A 17,618-nucleotide genomic window follows, 5' to 3' on the forward strand; every position below is an offset into this window, starting at 1 on the left:
ACTTTGTTTCCAAGTTTGAAGACGTGCTTCCCATCCAGGAAGCTTTTTCAAATCGAAATGTCAGAAATGGCGTTGATTTGAGGCTTTAGAGATTGGACAAAAAAACAAAGACTTGTTTTGTCTCAGAACACGAATGGCTGCCCCTTTGGATTTGGGGTCGTTTGGGTTCTTTGTTAGCCTGCAATAACTGATACTTGTCTATGACTCTGAAAGGGGGGTGTCTAGAGGGGATTGTTAGCCTGCCTGAACAGCAGAGGTGTTCTGTTTCCCTGTAATGGTGGTGCGGGTTGCGATGATAGTGGGAAGGAATCAACTGTATCGTTGCATTGTAGGTTTTTGAAAGCTGAAATCTGAGTCCACGTCCTCTGTTTAAGGCTGTTTTTTCTTTCTTAACATAGATGATGCTATTTCTGACATTTTGAATTAAAAAAGCTTCCAGGATGGGGAGCGAAACATCTTCATACTTGGAAACAAAGTCCAGTGGATTCTATTTTTTACATTTTTGGAATGACTATGACCTTGATGACTGGGAATCTTCACTAGCACAAAGGTCACAATGATTTGGTTAATGAGGGTTAAGTAAGAAAAATAAGTGAAAAAATAAAATCATCTTTTCTTTTCAAACTGAAAGTACAACATAACTGTGTTACAAAATTGTGTACCACCTGTGATCTTTTATTTAGCCTTTTAGTGTAAAAAAAAAAAAAAAGTGATCTAGATTGTCTTTTACATGTAGATGGTTAATAATACTGTTTTACAAAACCCCAAAACTGGTTGGTTTTGATTTAAATAACTCATGAGGCTCAGAGGATTCAGAGATCTTGTACCTGAGCTAAGCCCCCGAGTCGACGTAAACTCGGGAATGTTGCCTTGTTTGGTTCTGGCCTGTACATTTGTCACGCCCCGAAATTGACATACATTCACATACAGACTGTGAAGACATTTTCACAATTTTCCCAAGGATCTGAAGACTCGACAGGCATGGATTATTTTTCTGTATCAGAAGATCCCTGCAAAGTTTGATGCTCAGCTGTTCGTTTGCTCGCATTTTACAGAAGACATCTTTCAAAATCTTGGACAGCTCGAAGCAGGATTTGCTAAACGTTTTTTTTATAAAAAAAAAGGGGGCCTTATGGCTGGTCCGACCATAAGGCCATCACAACCACAAGCTGTAAGTACTATTCTGTCGTTAAGCTGTTGATAGCAATGCCAGCATATCAACAATTTGATGTTTCAGTGAGTGAGTGCTTGTTGCTATGATGCGTCTTTGCTCAGTAGCTTCGCTCATTGTAAACCAACCAATCAGTGCACAGCTCATCTAAATGATCATACCATAAAAGGAAGAAAACCTGTCGTTTCATTCTAGGGCTTTTAACCAGGCTTGAATTAAGCCCTAGAACAGCAAATATGCTTTTTTCAGCCCAACCAATGTTACACACCCTATTCAGAGAGCTTAAGGACCAGCACCAAATACCCTATAGAATCATTCTATGACCCCTTTAACATTTTCATATTCAAGCTAATGACTGATAATTTCATTATTAGAGGAGGAGAACATTATATATATATATATATATATATATATATATATATATATATATATATATATATATATATATATATATATATATATATATATATATATATATATATATATATGATTAAATATACTGTGGATAAAAGCAGAGAAGCTACAGGCGCATTCAGTGTTTTCTAGATTTTCTTTAAGACAGGCACGAAGCAAAACAGCTTAGGTAAGTTTATTATGAGGTGTGAGTAGTTTTCAGAACAAAGGATTTACTTAATTGCTGATGCTTTAATTCCTGCATAAATACCTTTGTTTTATACAATCATTTAAAAAACTTTTTGCTAACTAACTTCTGTGTTTTCACAGCAGAGGGAAGGAAACAAGATGCCCTCTAACATAAACACGAACAGTGACATAACAGTGAAAAGTGCTGCTTGTGAGGACAGAGCACATGAAAGGTTGATAGAGGACAGGAACACTTACCCTCCAGAACTCTGTCTTGCTGCTGGAGCTGATTCTGGGACTGATCTTTGTATTTGGTGCACAGGGAGCAGGAGCACGAGCAGTCTGACGCACAATCGCATTCATTCTGACAGACAAGCAAAAGAGAAGGAGGCTTCAGCAAAGAATATTTATTTTCTGCCAGAAGAGGCAGAAACAGTGTTCTTCGTCTGCAGGCATAGCTCACCTCCCGTTTCCTGATGTCCTTTAAACGGCGTACAAGTGTCAGATAAAAGCCAACTCCGAAACAGTTTTTGAGGAAAAGAGGAGACCCCGAGCAGCAAAGCTGTCCTTTGGAAATGATGGCGATGCGGTCGCTCAGCAGATCGGCCTCATCCATGTGATGTGTTGACAGAATCACAGTGCGACCTGCACAGTAATGATGACAAAGCTCAATCTTTGTTAATATCTTGGAAAACATAAAATCCAAAACATTTTGACTCTGTTCCTTTCTCTCCACAGCCTTGAACCTGAATATCTGTGCTTGAAAAGTCTGCTACCAAATTTAAAAACCTCTGGAAGGTGCAAAGGTTTGTTTCACACTTTAAACATTTATAAAATGCCATGAGTAAAACATGTTGGAAACAATTTTGTTTTATTTTATTTAAACCTTTATACCTGTTCTATATTTCAGCAGAAGATCCCAGATGGATCTTCTAGAGTAAGGGTCCACCCCTGAGGTTGGTTCATCTAGGATGACGACCTTCGATCCTCCAACAAATGCCATGGCAACAGACAGTTTCCTTTGCATGCCACCTGTGATGTGCAGAACAGATTTATTAAAGACAGACAGATAAATAATGGTGCATATGCTCTCTGACTCATAAATAAAAACAGGTGGTTGACCTGAAAGGTTCTGAGCCTCCTCATCTCTCTTGTGAGGTAGTCCAAGGTCCAAAAGCATATTCTCAACCTCTGTCTGAGCCTCTTCTTGCGTCCGACCCTTTAGCAGTGAGTAGAACAGGATGTGCTCCTCCACCGTGATACTGGAATCCCAATGTGTATGCAGGAATTCAACATTTTGAGAAAATAATAGAAAAGAATGTTTCCGAACAGAAATTGTTTAATCTGTGTAACACTTCAGCAGAGGCGTAGCCAGAACATTTTAATAAGGGGTGGCTGAAAGCGGATAGGCGGCAGAATCTCAGGGTCAATCTACACTGTTCCAAACAGAAAATTAACAACCAAAACATTGGTATTTTGTAAATAAAAACTAACTATACTTTCCTACAGCCTTTGCTAACAAACAGGTGCCAATATTTAAACATCCATGATGTCTAAATTAAAGGTGTAGTGAACAGAATTCTTTCAGGTTTTAGTTCTGGAGGGGACATCTTATTCATTGTCATTACTTATCTACTTTTATCAATAATCATTCTGCATAAAATGTATATTTAAATGTACCAATATCTACATTAAAAGGATTAGTTATTATTATAGCAGTTATTTATTTCTTATTTCACTGAAGACTCAGATGACTTGCAGAAACATAATGTTCTCTTTACCCCATAAGATAAAAAATCTAGTTCTGAAAAGAGCATAAATTCTGTATGTATCATCTTTACTCTTCGTATATTGATGTTCATATTTAACCAGTGTTTTTGTTGTCAAGTAATTGTTAACATATGAAAAATGTAAATGTTAAATAAGTTAGAACATTCCACTTGAGAGTATTACTGCTGCCACCGTCTGTATTAGAGGGGGGAAAATGGTAGGGGTGGCCACAGGGGTGGCCAATGATTGCCTTAGGGTGGCCATGGCACCCCATCTAGCTCTGCCCCTGCACTTCAGAAACCCCCATTTTGATGAACAATGGTGATGTGAAGCGTTTCCTATAGTCTATTCTGAAAGGTTTTGTTCAATTTAACAATAGATGCAAGCAACTAAACCCTCAGTCTCCATTTTTGGTCTCAGACCTGCTGTTGGTGGTCAGACGGCCCTGTGACTGTAATTGTATAGGAGTCTGACTCCTGTCAGTCAGTCCCATGGCAGCTGTCGCTACATTGTAGCTTACTTCCTACAGTATTTGAATCTGTGGGTGAATGACTGAATGTCAGGTGCACTTTAGAGTCCCACTTGATAAAGCGCTTTTGGTCTACATTGATTTTCTTTATTTATTTGCTGGAGTTGTATTTAATTGTTTTTTTAACCAATAACTTTCTAAATATTTTCAGTCAATTCTGCATTTACAGCTGCAAGCCTTTGGTGCGTGTTTTCAGCAGTTTTACATATTTAGAGAGAAGAATTCTTGCTCATTCCTCTTGGTAAAATGTATAAAATTCAGTCAAACTGGATTGAGAGGATCTAAAACCTAATCTTTCAGCTTTTGCCATAGCTCATCTCTCCAAATTAGGTCTGGACTTTGAATAAGCCGTTTAGCATTTGTTGTCGCTTTAAATCTAAACATTTAAACATTCCACTGCTGTAAGGGACATTAAGGGTCCCTGTCCTGATGAAATGTGAACCTCCAAACTATACTCAAGTCCTCTGCAGCCTCCATCCACACTGTATTTAACTTCAGCCATCGTTCGATCAACTCTGACATGTTTCCCTGTTCCTTCGGAAGAAAAGCATCCTGAAGCATAATGCTGAAAAGATCATGATTTCTGGTAGATTTACGGTGTGCTGTAGTTTTAGTTTGCTGACACATTTCCATATATGCAGCATTTTCTTGAACGAATACAAATGCATATCACACTTCTTAAATCTTGACAATCATACATCAAATTCCTCCCATTTCACAACTCTGTGCTACTTTCTGTTGTTTTTTTTGTTTTTTTTACATAAAATCTTTTAAATGTGTTGTAGAAATAAAAAAGCAGGAAAAAATGCAAATGCTCCAACTCACTGATTGAAAAGGATGTTGTATTGTGGGCACATTCCCATAGAAGTGCGGATGATATCTATGTCTGTTTTAATGTCTCTACCATTGATGTAGGCCGTGCCGGATGTGGGAGGGTAGAGACCTGTCAGAATCGACCTGAAAAGAATTTTAAAAATCAGTTGTGAACAGATGGAAGTTGATAACATGTCTAAAGCTGAACAAGGGAAACAAAAACGATGGCTGTAAGAAAGAGTTTCATAGTTTCTTATTCCATCCTGATATATTATTTAAACCTTTAGAGTAGGTTTTGACCAAATCTATTCAAATTTTTTCTTTTTTTGCTCACAATGTTGTTGTTTTTCCTGCCCCATTGTGCCCCAGGAAGGACGTGATCTGCCCTTCATAGAAACTGATGTTTAGGCAGTTCACAGCTGGCCGAGATCTGCCATTAAACACCTTGACCAGATCCTGAATTTGGACACCCAAAACCAGGCCAGTCGGGTCCGGCTCAAAGAACAGCTGACCTGCATGGAGGAAAAAGCAAAGAGAATCACTTCAGAGAAACATTTGTTAAATCTTTTTCCAAGAGATGTATACTTCATGTAAAGAGGTCTGTAAGGCTGTTTGGGTTCAGTAAAGCAGTTCTGATAGTAATCCTACTGTTAACCCCATGAAAGATGAAGAGATGGAAGCTAGGAACAGGAGGTAGGAACTACAATTTAAGTTATTTCGACTGAGCCAGGGACTAAACTGTGGCCAAATGAACAGAATAAAATGAAACCAGGCAGGGTTTTTACTCTCTGGACCATGATTGTTCACCTCTGCTGCATTTATTTCATTTAGAATTCTCATTTCCTCTGGATTGAGTGTAATTCCCTTATCTGTCCACTAGATGTCTTCCTAGTATTCTCTAACTTATAGGTCTCCCACCCTGGTCCCCAGGGCCAATTGCCTGCATGTCTTAGATCTGTTTTTGCTTCAGCACACCTGAATCAAATGATTGCATTTACTCCTCAGCAGACACCAAGGTACAGGGAAACCCCCAAAAACATGCTGTACAGAGGGCCCTGAGGGGCAGTACAGTAGACCTGTTCTCTAAATGAAATCTGAATTTTCGTCAGGTTGTTTGTTCCTTACCTTCATTCTCAGCATTCTGAGCCTCCTCCTCCTCCTGCTTTGGATTTTGCTCTTGTTCCTTCAGCAGTTCCCTTTCTCTCTCCAAGCGTTCTCTCTTACTTTGGTGTTTGCAGGTTTTCTTGCCAGCTGACCCATTCGAGGTGTAAGTCTCTGGCGTAGCCCTGCCTTCAACATCCAGGTCCTGATTCTCTGGTTCTGGTTTCTTGGAATCTGGTTTAGAAAGACAGCCTTCAGTAAAGATACTGTCAGGGATCCCTGATTAAAGGGCTCCAACTAAGTATAATGCTTTGTTTGATACACCAATGTTCCTACACACAACCATGCTTGCAGTGACATTGTTTTCGAGATAAGCAGCTTATAAGAGCAAGTTTTGTTAATACCATGTATGTTTATTTGTACAGCGTCTCAAACCTAATCTAATAAGATACTCTGTGTAAGAAATGTTAAGCAAAAGCCGGAAATTTTCAACTGTTTCAAAATTGCATTGGCCAAAATAACTTGCAGAATTGTTAGCAAGACTGGAAAAATAAAGCACTGCTCAGCATCTCAGCTTTTAAGCTTTTTTCTTGGGTAAAGTGCCTCACAGATTTTCCAAAACGTGACTAGAATATTATAAAGAACAGAAAGTTTGCCATGTGTACTTAAATTCCCTCACTCTGAACTAAACTGTTTGTAGAAATAACCCCATTAGTAAATATAGCCCACCTTTCTGTTATAGTAGTTTGAAGATATCTATTAAGCATGTTCCTCCTTAGATATTTCTGAAGCATATCACTGAATTAACAACACTGTAAAGACAAATGCACACAGAACACGCTAGAATATACCCACAGGAGCAGCCAGTTGTCCCTTGTAATCCTAGATGGACAAATATTCGTCACACATTCCAAAAATCTGGCTGCTATGAAAAAGTGGCAGTAACAAATCTGTAGAAAGTCTCATTTAAAGTTTCCCAGAAAACAAGGAGTGGGAGCAGCCAAGGCGTAGAAGAATGTTGCTCAGATGGGATCGAATATGACATTTTCAGTCCACATCCAGTTCTTCGTATCAGAGAAAACTAACGCTGCACTCCCTAAAAAATGACCATTTGGACACAACTCAGAGAATATTTGCATATTAAACACACCTGGTAAGAGTGGGGTGAAAAATTAGCTAATTGTGGGGTTTGTGTTCCCCCATAGAATTAATAATAACTGTCTGTTTAGGTTTTATGCAGGAAAAATACATGTGAATTTGGGATCATGCAGGCCCTGGGTGTGTTGAATAGCTTTAAATAATTGTTTCAGCAATTACTAAGACCAACATTGAGTTTGTTTTTTACTAGGGTGGGATTATGAGAAAATTCATTTAGTTACACAAAAGAAGTGCACCAAGAACCCTAACCAAATTAATTCTGGAGAAAATTCTCTACACATTTTTTTAGGAACAGGAAAACTCAACATGTTTATTACAGGACACTCCGTTTTTTAAATACACTGAAAATACTAAATGCAAAAAACGCAAGAGAACAGAGAGTGAGAAAATGTTCATTCTCTGACGAACTTATTTCAAAGCATAGTCATAAGTTTGCAGGGCCAAATCAAAATTCAGACCAAAACTGAATTGAGCATACTTAATTGTTCACAGAGAGTCTCTTTTTAATTTGGCTAAGCTTGAGCTATTTTGAAGCTGTCTTTGGGATGAAATTGCAGATTCTAGATGTTCAAAGCTGGAAAAAAGACCCTTAAAAACAACTGCTGCTGCAATTTCAACAATATATGCATTTTCTTTTCATTTTACCACTACTAAATTATGGTGATCTATCATATAAAACCGTAATAAAATATAAATTAGGGTTTGCAGTTTTAATGGGACAGAATGTGAACAAGTTTTGAATAAACTTGCAAGGGACCCTTTAAGTTAATCAGCAGACTAACCTTGATCACCTTTTTCTGTATACGAAGGTGTAGGTCTCTCCCAGTATGAGGGCTGCAGAGGGAAGTAGAATGGTCGACCAATGCCGTACTGTCCTGTAAAGATATATATATATTTTTTTCTTTTTCTTTTTCATTTGGATAAAACCTAAATAAACATGTTACTGCAAAGCATTCATTATTAAGACTCCAACCTGGGAACACATTGTCCAGATACCAAGCCAGGACTCCGTAGAGGATGGCATCGAACATCATCATGAGGATGGAGGTGAGGAAAGAGTAAGTGTCTTTCTCTAACGGGCTGGTCTGAATGTTGCTCCACTGTAGACCCAAACCTTGCTCTTCATACCTTGAAAGGTATTCCGTCCCAAAGCCAAAAGCTACTGGAGAGAGCAAGCTCTAGGAAAAGGATGCACAAAGGACACTAATTTATCAAAATCTTTATTGACAAAAACCTTAAAACATACATGCATATTAACTCCATAAGGATGAGTTTATATATTTAAATAACTATAATAATCATAATTAATTTTTTCTGGTGTAACTGGATTCATTTAACAATGAGATGCATATTTATAATAAGATACAAAGAAGTTATAATGCTTTAAAAATTCCTCCTAGACTGTCTGATTTTGCAAAACTCCTCAAATGAAAAATAATTGGACCTACTGCAGCCAGTTTCATGTTCTTGGTGATGCGGTCCTGCCATGCAAAACACAGGATGTGAGGCAGGTAGAGGGTGAAGTAGATGATTCCGCTGCAGGCAGCAGCTAGGTTGGCTTTGTTAAAAAACACACTCATCAGGAAACATTGCATGATGGTGGTCACAGTGAAAGTCAGCAGGAAGAAGAAGACAAGGAGTGGGTCACTGTAATTCAGCACCTTCCCACCCTGTGGAAAAAAGAACACTTTAAGTGAAAGTCATTTGCTTGTCTGCTGTTATTTTTTTCTCTAATAATCTCCACAAGAGTGCACCATTACCCCTTTATAGAAAGAGCCCTTCAAACCAGTGCAAACAGTTTCAGCTTTCAGCATCTGTCCTTACCATAATGATGGCTGTCAGCAGCGCCGTGCTCACAGTCATCAAGATGAGGCTATCAATGAACCAGGTGTACCAAATGACCGCGTTGTCCACCCCCATGGCTTTGAGGGTCTCTTTGAGGCGCAGCTCCTTCTCTAAGACGATGCTCTTCACAGTCATGGAGACAGAGTAGATCCAGGCCAGCACCATGAACATGGGGAAGCAGCGGTTTAATGTGATCATAAATCTACAGAAAGGTGATATATAATGATTCTGAATTAGTTTATTGTCTTTCCAAAAACAAACACATTGTGCATCCTTTTTTTCAATTTGATACGAAGCAAAGATTCATGTTTTCAAGGGGGTATATTTATTCAACAAACTCAAAAGTTTAGTTAAAAAATTTCCACAAATGTTGTTATTATAAACTGATTTTGATAGTGTTCTATATAAATAAACCCCCGTTGGAAGGTTAACAAGAAACTGAAGCAAATGTGTTCATAAAACAATGAAAGAGCATCCTGGGCTGTGGTCAGAATCAAAACATCTTTTGGGTAATGCAAAATATAACACTTTTGCACACTGTAAAAAATAACCTTTTATTCACACATTCTAAGTCCATTTAAAATGTATCTATTTTAGGTCAATTATTAACTCGGAAATTATTTTAATTGGCTAAAAGGTAGATGAAAAAATTCTTAAAAACTAATGAACAAAAATTCAGGAATTATTATTTACTAAGGTGGAAAAAATTAAGATGAAAATTTAAAAGCAACAATTACCATGTGAGCATTTTAAAAAATCATGGTTTAACTGGTTTAATTAATAAACTGAATCCCAAAAGACCGCAATTGATTATTATTTTTTAAAAAACGACATTTTCCTCGGTACTTCAGGGAACCTGTGTGCATGTGTTCATTCAAATTGCTAAAGCACTGATGGGTCAACTCACAGGTCATCTACATAGCAAGGATATGGCATCTGTTGGACGTAGACCCCAAGAGGCCAATCATTTCCAGTGTGAAGCTTGATGATCCCATGTTCAATCATATCCTGCAGGTATGCAAACCCCCCCCATAGGTACCTCTGGTCCTCCATAGGGTCTGCTCTGGGACCGGGATCCCAGTACCTAACACCGAACAGAAAGAGAGAATATCAAAGATGGCTTGATTTTCCAGTTATATGATTTTAAATAGACTTTATCAAGCAGAAGGTAACAAAGAAATTTCTTCATTTTTCTGTGGATATTTTCTGCCGTCTGAAATAATCCCAAACTTTAATTTCATTCGAAAAATACCTCAAAGGCAGTCTCTTCAGCCACATAAAACACACAAGTATCCCCTTGATGAGCTGATAACTGTGAGACAGAGCTCTGTTACAATCTGATTATTCAATTGCATAGAGGCCGGACTCCCACTGGGTCCATTACAGCTTGTTGGTGAGCTGTAAACAGCTCAAAGTGCTTGTGCTCACAGGGGGATATTGGCAGACTGTCTCGCAATAAATGGGAGATCAAAGAGAAAAGAAGTGTATGTAAGTTGTGGACGTGGGTGAGATTAAAGGGTGCGTAATGAGTTAATGAGAACCACCAATAAAGTTCGCAAGATGCAAAGAAGGCAGCTGGAAAGGATTTTCCCTCTTATAGAGAATGTAACAAGTATATATGAAAAGGATCATTGATGTGGCAGTAACAGCATAAAAAGAAATAAAAAGACAGGGGATTGGGTGTTAATAATGTGCAGTGTTGTGTATCAAACGGTACCAATTTTTTATTTTTTTAACATCAAAGCAATTATTTAAAAAGTCTTGAAATTAACATTTGATAAAAAATAAAATAAAAAAAAACGACTCATAAGTGTCAAACATATGGGAACCCCTAAGCCCCTACAAATGAAATACAACAGATGACTTCTACTTAATGCTTTAAGCTGAACTTGAAACGTTAATTCAAATGTAAAGGTTTCCTGGTTACCTGTGTAAGGAGATACGATCACACATAGAGCTGTTCCTGTTTACCACCTTTCAATAAAAGCAACAACAAATAAAGACGCCAGGCCAGTAAAGTTAGTAAAAGCTGACCTCTATGCCATAAATTAAAATAGAGCAGGATTCAAATGTGGCAAACAATAACATCTTAATTTAAGAGTCTCTATGAAAGCCTGAAAGACATTATTTGCAAGCCAACCAGCTATCTGGGTTTAAACAAATGTTACTGGTTCACCACAAACACACCTCTGGATTTAATAGTGGTTGAACTAGAACTCACTCCCACGGGTCTGATGTGGACAAATACATTTTTTGTTAAAAAACTATCTGGAACCTCTGCTAGGTACAGTTGAAGATCTGTGGTGATTACATCTTGGAACAGGATGGACAGCCCAAGGGTAAATCTGGTAACTTGATCTAAAGTGATGCAAAGCGTGTCGCTCCATATAAATGCTTCCTCATACATAAAATCATGCTTATTTGTTAATTAAAGTCCCCAGACTTAAATTATTAAGAGATCCCTTGGAGTTAAAAGAATAGGAGAGAGTGTAGGACTCTTCACCATCTAGAGCAAACATCCTAAGAGGTTTGGCCAAAAATCTCAGCCACTGGATAATCCCAGCTTAATGCTATTGGGGAAAAGAGTTCCACTGGTAAGAGAGTTACACAAAGTTTTAATAGCAGTGGTACCAGTAGGCGTGGCTTCAGGGATGTGAAGAAGATATTTCTTAGCAGGTTAGAAGTTTTACATTTGAAGTATACCATATGAAGCTCCCATCTAGAGAGAATGGATTAAAAAGAAGACTCAAAGCGTTTACAGACCTGTCTTTGATCTTGTTAGTCCGCTCAACTGCATCTATGTCCATGCGGATCTTGTATTTGACATGGGGAGGAACACTTGTGGTCCATGGATACATGTCCATGAAAACCACACCTGCCCAGAACTTGTTTTCCTCCAGCAGGTACAGGGCCTGATGAATCATCTGGGACTCATCGGTGTAAGCCACAAACTTATCTAGACTGATGCACTGCAGACAAACACATGGTTGGAGACAGAGCTTTGGATTTGGTAGTGACACTTTTTAAATTGTGCGGTCTATCTGCAAAGCTGTTGTTCAGATAGCATGAATAGAAGTGTCAGCGATGATATTTTATCTTTGCCTGTTTAGTTTAGAGGCATGCAAACATGAGCAGTACACCTTCCCCTCTCAGAGGCACAATTATCTAATCATATAACACATTTATAAGACATTGTCAATGGATTATTCCAGGTGAGATCAGGGATGAAATAAAATCAAACCGGTTTTGCAGTATTTAACATGCAGTGCACAGTTTAACCTGCTTCATCCTCACCTCCTCCATAAACACCAGTGACCTACTTTCACTGGCACTTATTCAGCCCCCTCCAGCCCCCCACCATCACCACCACCACTCCACCCCATGTTTGACAAACTGTGTGGCATGTCTTTTTTTTCTTTCCTCGTCTCTCGGCCCCTTTCCCTACATTTTGGTTCCAATCATCATTGTGTTTTTTCTCCACAGAGCAAATCTCAACCTTTGTTTTTTTTTCTTATTATTATGTATTCACTTTCTTGAATTTATTTATTTTTTAAGTTCTTGAATTCTATATATATCTTATTTGGTGCCTGAAATATTATATGACTGTCTGTTGGAGATGAATCATACCCTGTAGTTTTTTTTTTTTTGATTGATTGATAAGAAAACATACAGTATTATTTATTTCTGCTTTAAACATATAAAGCAGAAAAAATATATTTTATTCAGTCAAGCAATTATTGTCATTTCCCTGGAGACTTTATGGACACAAAGACAAAAATCCTTGTAATGTATGGTGTTTAGCTGCTCTGGAGGAGTTTTTTTTTCTACAGTCTTGCTTATTTGCATCATTTTCCCACTTTTTGTGAAAAGGCTGCTATTGCTGTCTTCCCTTTTTTGACATTTCTAATTTTTATTTGAGTATGCCATTGCATTTTTTTTCTTTCAAATATGTTTTTTTGGTCTTTACAGAACAAAAATTGCAATTTGCAATTGCAATTCTCAATTTCCACACTGTAGTACTGGGATGGTTCTACAAGTATTGTTGTTTGGTTTGTTGATACTTTTTCCTAAGAGGAAAGCAAGATGATTAATACACCTTCTGTACACTATCTCCAGTAAGAAATGGATTTATAATGCATGATACTCAAATGCTCACTTAAAGACAGGCAGAGGAGCGGTACGCTTCCCAATAGAGTTGTAGTGTGAGAAACATTCACTCCTGACAGAGTGAGAGGACCTGGTACTAACTGCCACTACCATTCAATGCTCCAATGGTAGCTGACAGCTGTATCTAATTGGTTAAATTGCCATGGTTTGTTTGTGGGGCTCTGAGTCGTTGTGGCACTAAGCAATGCGACAAAAAGACAAATTGAGATGCCTGTGAAGATGGAGTTCTTTCTTAAACCACCATTTTTGGCTCTTTTAAAATAACACAAGAGAGGCAGGGAGAGAGAGAAGGACGGATAGAGTGATTTTCCCACTTTTATAAAGAAGAACAGAGGTTAGTTTCAATGCCAAGCTGTACACTGAACCACCTCTGAGGAAGGTGACTCATTCCCACCTACTCCCTACTTTATCACCATCTCCACAATGGAGGCAAGGGATGGAGGCGACAGCACACTTGTCCTCTCCACCTTTTAGGCTGATCGACGGGAGAGAACCTATAGAGCTGTGATAAGTGGTTCAATCTATCTAAAAAGGCCTTTTCTGCAACATAAAGGGAGCAGCCTTGGCTGGCTGATACTTCTGTCTGGAAAATGAACAAACCTACTGGCAAATAAAACTTATTTACATGAATCCCAGCCATAAAGAAGGGCTCCTTACCTCTCCATATTGGTTGAACATGCGTATGATTTGATCAGTAATATTAAAAATATTCCTCCAGTCAAAGTTGGGCATTCCCTCCTCCCGTTTCTCCTCTGGACCGTTGTCCAGGAAGTTGAGAATATCTTTAGTTTTGAACTCGCCTTCCTGAAGATTATCGTCCAGAAAGGTCATCACTGTAGGATTCCTCAGTGTATCCTGAGAGGGAAAAAAACAGCATTATGCATTATTATCTTTTTTTTTCTTTTATTTGCTTTATTAATCTAAATTAAAGTTTGTAATTAAAAAGAGAACAGACAAATCTACTAAAAACACACAACATTTCAAGACGGTTTGTTTAAGTTAAATTTGAGTATATTCTTTGCCCACCCACAGTAAAATATTAAAAGGCTGAAATAGAAATGAATCAGTCTAATTCACTTAAGTTTAGTTATACAGTGTCAATTCACAACACGTAATCTCAAGGCGAATTACAATGCAACCAGATCATACAAAGTTTTCTATCAAAGGAAAACCCGTTGATTGTGTAGACTCATTGACTTGAAGGCGATCCTTCACATCAAGCATACTTGTAACGACAGTGGAGAGGAAAAACTCCCTTTTAACAGGAAGAAACCTTCAGTAGAACAGGGAAGGAGGCTTAGTGTGAATTACAGTAGAATTATAGCATTAATCATAGGTGAAAATTAAAGAGTCATAAACCATTAAAAAACTAAAGCACCAGCACATATGGATGATTCTGATGATGATGATGATGGGCACCAATACATTTCCCTAAGATGGGATTGCATTCTTGACAAAACATGCTTTTTAACTACAATGCTGTATTTGCAGGGTGCCCACTGGTTGCCTACATCACTACCATTCACATTCAGTGGATTTTTTTTGCTAATCTTAAAAAAAAAAAAAAAAAAAGAATGAATGTGTTAACCCACTAGAAAAGTATTTTATCCACCTACAACTATGGTTTAAGGAAAGGAACAACAGAAAACTAATGCAAAAGGCACTATGCATTTGATATTACAAGTACAACCGATATCAACAGAGGCAACTGTGGGCTTCATTTGTGAGCACAAAGTTAATATGCAAACAATAAAATTCAGATTGCTCTGGCAGAATTGTTCTTGTTTTTGATTGTAGCTCTCTTCAGCCTTTTTCCTTCCTTCCCATCCGACGCATGTAGGAACTTATTTTAGATATTTAATTTGAAAAGATTGTGACAAAGATACATTTAAATCAACAGTACCCTGATCATGTTCATCTGGACGCTATTGTGGAAGAACGCCCAGAGCTGAGGTCCCACCTCTTCCCAGGCCTTGGCCATGTTCCTCAGCCTCTCCAGCTCCTCAAATGTTGTATTAGCCTGTTTAAAAAAAGATACAATTTAAATCCTGTGAATCACTGTTTCCAAAATGAAAGTCCACTGGAGCATCTGATACAGAACCTTACAAGAGTCATCCTTTTTAAAATGTTTTTCTAGTTACAGTGAAAAACGTTAGGGTATGTTAACACGTTTGTATATGAAAAACTAACACATAAAAAAAAACGCATTAAAATATATCAGTCTGAATCTTCTGATAACTTTTGTTGATATTTAGTCCACCTTTACCATAATAATAATATAAACCAACAAGCAACCAACTGCCCCTGGAGGTGACCTAATTGATAAACAGAGTTCAACTGTAACTGTAATTTATTATAAAATTAATTTGAGGTTTGTAAGAGAATAATAAGGAGCAAACAGCATGTTGAAGATTGAGAAATTGAAATTAGTTTGTGAAGAAATTACTTTAGAAAATAATATCTTAAGCTTTGAACGTCTCAGAGGACTTACTCAATCCATCATCTAAAAATATGGAAGCTGTACTGTGCAACTGCAAGCCTGCAGAGACAATGCCCTTAACCAAAAGAGCTGCAGAGATCCCTAACTTAAGAGAGAAAGTCATTTAACCCTTGACAAAAATAGCTTTTTGGGATGAGTTACAAGAATAATGTCATTGTTGAAGGACAGCCATAAATCCTTAATTAAGATCATCAAAGCCTGGTCAAAGAAACCAAAAATAACTTTGTGACCTTCTTGCAAATCTCCATGTGTGAGAAAAAGTCCCACTGCAAATCACCACCAATCCCAACCATTCAGTGGGAATGCTATTTTCAGCAGGGACAGGAAAGCTGATTTAAGTTGATAATTGTCACTGCTGCCAACAAACTCAATAAGTGCTTTACATCCTTGTTGTCCATTCAGTGTTTACATCCCTCATATTATTTGTTGTTTCTTCTTAGGGTTTTTCCCAGTAGTGAAGTGGTTTAAACGTTTGACTCTAATGCAGCAGACTGTGGTTTGAATCCCAGTTGCGTCATGAAGGTCATTCGGTGTGATAATGGTGCCACATCTGTCAGCAGGTCATAAATGACCAAGCTGAGGACCGTGAACTAATCAGCAGCAGAAAACGACTAAACAGTCTGTTTTTTTGTCATTTATATACATGCACAGATTGTAATTTTTCAAAATCTTCCTGCTTGGTTGAGCTTTTCTTTTGCTCGTATTTTGAATTCACCTGTACCTTAGATTTTTTCATTTCTTCATATTATATTTTTTTCTTTGTTTGGGTCTGCATGCTCCCCCTTTTTTTTTGTCCTGTTGTTTCTGGCATACAAGAATTTCCAACCAATAAGCACAATAAAGGATATTTCTATTCTAAATAAAGACTCTGACTGCTTTAGACCAGTTTACCTTTACATTCAGAGTAAGGTCATCTAGAGGGTTGTGTGGGTAGGAAGGTATATAGAGTGTTGGTAAAAAAAAAAAAAAAAAGAAAGAAAAGAAAAACGGAGAGCGAGGGTGTGTAGAGGAAATAAAAGGGCTGAAGGGTCAGGCTGGAGGTGGACTCTCTTACGCTCTTTAATATCTTTCCGACGACCGGGGAGTCGGGTGTGTACAGGATCTTTCCCATCAGCAGGGGCTTGACTGAATTCCATACAATCTTTGTGACAGGGTTGGACTCCAGGGTCTGCATCAGGGAATTGCAAAACGGAGCTGAAGGCAGAAAATAAGCAAAAATATGCTTGTGTAAAAAGACGGAATGCTGGGATAAAAACTGCTTGCCCCATGAAGTCGTCATTTTTAAAATATTAATCTTAACACACAGCTGGTTCAAGTTTAAAAAGAGGGATGGATTTTTACCATCAATATTTTGACAGTTCTGATCAAATCCTCACACCTCAATACTCAATTCAGAGATGTTTAAGTTATGTTTAAATGTCTTAAACCTGGGTAACGAATGTTTTGCAAACAGATAATTATTGTTTACAACTGTTTTTAACTTACTTATTTAACATGTTGCCAAAATACAGCCACACTATTGGATGTATTTTATTGGGACTCAAAGTAGTCTATATTTGTTAAATGGAAAAGAAAATTCTATTCTCCACTTTTGGCTTTTTTCATGTAATCCTTTGTCAGTTTTACTCAACTAGAAGCTCATTCCCTTTAGTCAAATTACCTTCATTCAGTCAGATTTGATGCAAAAAGTAGACATTTCTTTCTCTGAACAAAGTCCCAGGTAGATTAAGGTCTGGACACGGAGTAGGCATTTCTGAAACACTGATTTGCTTTCTTTAGAGCCATGGATTGTTATCCTACACTCTAGTCTCTTTTTCTTATTTATTCTTTTTTATTCTTTACAACTGCTTCTAACAAGTTTTCTCTTTGTATTCTCGTGTATTTAGCTCCATCCAGTTCCCCTCATAATTTAACCAGTATTCTTTTCCTTGCTGAAAAACAGCATCCCAAAAGCATGATCCTACCACCACCATGTTTCAGCT

At 37.8% G+C, this 17,618-nt stretch overlaps 1 protein-coding gene across 4 annotated transcripts in view; it reads right to left on the reverse strand.

Moving 5' to 3' along the window:
• LOC119787171 (retinal-specific phospholipid-transporting ATPase ABCA4-like) overlaps window positions 1-17,618 on the reverse strand; it is a 63,209-nt gene that overhangs the window by 26,231 nt on the left and 19,360 nt on the right. For 3 of the 4 annotated variants that reach the window (XM_038290820.1, XM_038290821.1, XM_038290823.1), the window contains exons 10-25: window positions 16,691-16,830; window positions 15,040-15,156; window positions 13,794-13,991; window positions 11,733-11,938; window positions 9,877-10,053; window positions 8,949-9,171; window positions 8,573-8,794; window positions 8,098-8,302; window positions 7,907-7,999; window positions 5,991-6,200; window positions 5,200-5,377; window positions 4,878-5,009; window positions 2,876-3,015; window positions 2,648-2,785; window positions 2,217-2,398; window positions 2,012-2,117 (exon numbers count right to left, since the gene is read on the reverse strand). In XM_038290820.1, coding sequence (XP_038146748.1) covers window positions 2,012-2,117; window positions 2,217-2,398; window positions 2,648-2,785; window positions 2,876-3,015; window positions 4,878-5,009; window positions 5,200-5,377; window positions 5,991-6,200; window positions 7,907-7,999; window positions 8,098-8,302; window positions 8,573-8,794; window positions 8,949-9,171; window positions 9,877-10,053; window positions 11,733-11,938; window positions 13,794-13,991; window positions 15,040-15,156; window positions 16,691-16,830 — 2,667 coding nt within the window. The remainder of the gene's footprint in view (window positions 1-2,011; window positions 2,118-2,216; window positions 2,399-2,647; window positions 2,786-2,875; window positions 3,016-4,877; window positions 5,010-5,199; window positions 5,378-5,990; window positions 6,201-7,906; window positions 8,000-8,097; window positions 8,303-8,572; window positions 8,795-8,948; window positions 9,172-9,876; window positions 10,054-11,732; window positions 11,939-13,793; window positions 13,992-15,039; window positions 15,157-16,690; window positions 16,831-17,618) is intronic. The other variant, XM_038290822.1, reaches the window with a different exon arrangement.

Source organism: Cyprinodon tularosa, unplaced genomic scaffold, assembly GCF_016077235.1.
Source record: "Cyprinodon tularosa strain WSP-4 unplaced genomic scaffold, ASM1607723v1 ctg29, whole genome shotgun sequence".
Taxonomy (NCBI): domain Eukaryota; kingdom Metazoa; phylum Chordata; class Actinopteri; order Cyprinodontiformes; family Cyprinodontidae; genus Cyprinodon; species Cyprinodon tularosa.